The sequence below is a fragment of the Bactrocera oleae genome, chromosome 6 (genome assembly GCF_042242935.1).
Source record: "Bactrocera oleae isolate idBacOlea1 chromosome 6, idBacOlea1, whole genome shotgun sequence".
Classification (NCBI taxonomy): domain Eukaryota; kingdom Metazoa; phylum Arthropoda; class Insecta; order Diptera; family Tephritidae; genus Bactrocera; species Bactrocera oleae.
The window spans coordinates 18,728,794-18,732,994 of NC_091540.1; the positions used below are offsets into that span (position 1 = coordinate 18,728,794).

Consider the following 4,201-nt stretch of genomic DNA (forward strand, 5'->3'; position numbering starts at 1 on the left):
TAAAGTTAACGCTAATCAATGATTAATCTCTTACTAAGAATTTGTATACAAAAGTAATCGAATATATTTCTTCCCACTTAATGCGCTGCCAGCCAAAATCACAAATTTCCAGTAATTGAATTTTCTATAACAAATTATCAAGTGCAATTAAATTTTATACCTCTAGTCGATAGTAATGAAATCTCAATGAAGTAATAATTAATTTGATTAAAATTCAACAAAACTAACCGCCTTAGCTTATCAGTTACGAAGGCATATTTATGGCCTTAATTTGATAAGATTCCGCGTCAAACTCCGATGGTCTATAATTATTTAAATACCAAATACCTCTTAAGACATTAATAGTCTTACGCGAACTTCGAAATGTATTCGGGTGGAAAAGCAGTGCAGCTTACGTTATCGCTAGTTTGCTTGTTAGCCGCTGTAGAGGCAGGCATATTATATTCAAAAGAGCCTGCAGTGAAAAGTTTAATTCTAAATACTAAGGATGATGGACCCCGCACACCATATCGAACATCGTCCACGGCTGCTACATATTTCACACCTCCATTCATAAACGTAACTGATGGACCTACCGACGTAACCACGGACGGACCGTTCAGCAGCACAACACCACCACCAGAGATTAGTGCTGGCGTCGTGGTGCGCGGTGACTGTGCATTCGATCTGAATGGCGATCTCAATGATCCAGCACCGATTTTCACGCCACACAATCAACTTGAATGGCTAGTGCCGAACCCTGCAGGCATAGTCGAATTATCTAACGGCGCCTACATCGATATGTACTGCAACAAGTCATTTATAGCACCGTTTAGCAATAGCACCAAAGTCACAGCACAGTGTCTGCAAAATCAGTACTTCCTCGTCGATGGCCTGATTTATCCATTCTCCAATTTTAGCTGTACCAATTGGCCAGCGTATACGGCACGTCGCACCGGACGCCCCTGTAATGGCGGCACAGATCTCCTGGAAGTTGGCTTCGAACTTCCCACGGGTTTTCTACAAATCATGGATATTTGCCACGATGAAGTGAACGAGGTAACCCGTTATGTTCACCACAACCTAAATCCCTCCAGTGCTGGCTATCAGCATGGCGTCTCACGTCCAAGCTTCATTACCGGCGACTTTTATGCTGGCAAAAATGTGAATAATCTCTACACGAAGGTACAACAAAATCGAACTATCAGCAGAATACTCGGCATGGATGCATCGCAATTTTTCAATGACACTCTCGATGTGTATTTGGCGCGCGGTCACATGGCCGCCAAGGTGGACTTTATTTTTGGGGCGTCCCAAAAAGCGACGTTCTACTTCGTGAATGCGGCGCCGCAGTGGCAGATGTTCAACGGCCGCAATTGGGAACGTGTGGAGGACAGTGTGCGTCGATATGCAAGCGATAAGGCGTTGGATTTGGACTGCTATACCGGCATTTGGGGTGTTTCCACGCTGCCAGACGTAAATGGCATACAACGCGAATTGTACCTAGCTTTTGATGAGAACAATAATGGTCTGATACCTGTGCCTAAAATCTATTTCCGCGTTGTCATCGATCGTAAGACACGCAACGGCATTGTTTTAATAGGTGTCAATAACCCGCATGTGACACTGGAGGAAATCAAAAAAGACTATGTGATTTGCAAAGACGTGGGTAATCGTATCAAGTGGGTTAGCTGGGATAAAGAGAACCTCATGAATGGTTACTCATATGCCTGCGCCGTTGACGATTTCATATCGGTGGTAAAGGACTTACCGTTGGACGAATTGTACACAAGCGGTCTATTAGGTGTGGAAGAACTGATCATCGAAAATATACCACTTTAGAGCTAAAGCTCACGAAATTGGCGTTATTAAAAAGACCTTCCAAGGCAATAAGTGCAGGGCTTTAATAAATATTTTCGAAATTCTAAGCTACCAACAGCAATGTATTCGAGTGTTTCATGCATCCACTTCTAACTTTTAAATTTTGATAACGGCGCGTAATAAATCTACAAATTAGGATCCTACAGTAATAAATATCAAAAATTTATTGTCACACTTTATTGCCGGAAGAAGCACAGCATTGAATAATATTGGGAACTTCTTGAACACAGAATTTTTTTTTTCTTTGGTTGCCTGGCCTGACTCCTACTAACATAAACTTTAAGACCAGAAAACAGCATTACCGAAATCAATTAAGCCTTCCATCCTTCCATGTACAAATTAGTTTAATATGCCAGTGGTATTTTCAAGGAAGTATTTACCGAGGAATTTCTTGAGATTTCTTCGTGTATACTTTACTTCACAAGTAGGTGGAGCTAATGCTAGGTGCAGGTGCACCTATGAAACATTATTATTATGTGCCAACAGCTAAGTAATTAAGCTGTCCATAGATAAGTATTTATTTGCCGTTGTCGATTTTTCGTTTTAACCTCCGGATTAACCGTAAGATAGCGAACTTTATGGTTCCCAAAGCTCAATGTTGATATATTACTATGAGAAGTGACGTATCTACTTTGATAATATTTAATTTATACTGTTAATGATCACGAATGTTTGGCTGTTTTTCAGTTACTAGCAGTTAACATTATTAATAAATTTTCTTTACAAACAAGCTCACCACGGTGGGGTGAAAATATTTAGACTACAAAATAAAACCGCGTACTTCGTTATCTTGACGGACAGTTGATAAGGAATACAAAGTTTCAGTTCATTACTTTGTTTGGAGTGTGTCTTAAAGAAAATTACATTACTCGTGGTGGTAAGGTGAATACTATTTTTACAATAACTATGAAATTTTGACAGCTCACTGAAGATTGAATTTCTGTTGCAGGGGGATATAGTTTTAAAAATTTGATATATGAAAGTGTCGTTGATAACGCAGACATAGATTAACATAGATTAAATGTACAATACTTATAGTTCCCTTCGCTTATGGAGACTAGAAGGACTTCCGTTAAAATTCGTTCCTCAGATTCATAATGTTTCGAGCAAATTTATTAATGATATTTTTTATAACTTTTCTAAAATGATCCGGATATGCATACCACTCAGAGACGTGGCTACAGATATTATCTTAATGCTTTGTATACTTACGCAATAATTGTACCAGAGTTCACTGACGCAATAGCTGGCTAAAGAAGTTTGTCCTAATCCACATCTTTTCTGCAACTTTTAAAATAACGTCAAATCTTTCAAGATATTGTTATTCCACATAATTCGCTTCGGATTCTTCTTCATATACCGCCCAGCTTTTGGTGAATACCCATATATCAAGAAATGCTTGACCGCTATCGTAATTTGGTATATTATCTTGACATTCTTATATTTCAGTGCAAAAATGGGCGAAATCGGACTACATCCATGCCTACTTCCCATATAACACAATTTTAAATCTCATCTAATTCTTTTACTTTCCAGAATCCAAATGAAGCTCCAATGTATGTATCAGGATAAAATTTTGCACGAATAGTGCCTTGGAGGTGCGCCACATTACCCGAAAGTGTCCAAATCGGACTAAAACTATTCAAGCGCCAATATATTGAATATGTGGACCCCAGTTCCTACAGCTATATCCTACAGAGATATTTTATAGTAATTGAAAGAAACTTTTTTTCTGATATCAATATGTCTGTATGTCAAAAATTAAAATGACAGTTTTTTATTAAAGATACAATTAGCTCAGATTAAGGTCGTATTATCTTCGGGCAATCTAAGTTTATTTAAATGTTTCTTCCCACTTTTTATCTCAGCATTGAAACTAGTTTCCAAATTGCACCGAAACCTTTGTTTTAATATGGCTAATGAGAAATCTCGATAACATGAACTTCTATTCAATTCTCTCACGTTTCTTGAAAACTTATTAGTCTTATCGAACCGAGTTTGCATATGTTGAAAACTTCAGGTCTTATACTCTGTAGCACTTCAGATGTTCCATAAAGCAGTATACTCGATTTTAAATAATTTTCCCTTTTTATACTCTCGCACGGAGTACAATAGTTTTGTACATAGAACGATTGATCCTAACTAACTAATCGAGATAGATAGAGGGTTTTAAAAATCAAAGTGATCGGAATGAGAAGACGTATGGATTTCTGGATACATTTCCGTCCGTCTGTGCACATTGGTACACTTATTACCTAACACTCTGAGGAATTTCGTTTTGCCACTGTCACACCCACATAACGTCATTAATCAAGAAAATAGTTAGACCAAGATTTAAACT

The 4,201-nt window shown here is 38.1% G+C and overlaps 1 protein-coding gene across 1 annotated transcript; it reads left to right on the forward strand.

Moving 5' to 3' along the window:
* Positions 1 to 332: 332 nt before the first annotated feature.
* Positions 333 to 2,022, forward strand: LOC106616278 (uncharacterized). Its single transcript, XM_014232857.3, has one exon. The coding sequence runs from the start codon at positions 364 to 366 to the stop codon at positions 1,819 to 1,821; it is 1,458 nt and encodes a 485-aa protein (XP_014088332.2). The 5' UTR covers positions 333 to 363; the 3' UTR covers positions 1,822 to 2,022.
* Positions 2,023 to 4,201: the final 2,179 nt, after the last annotated feature.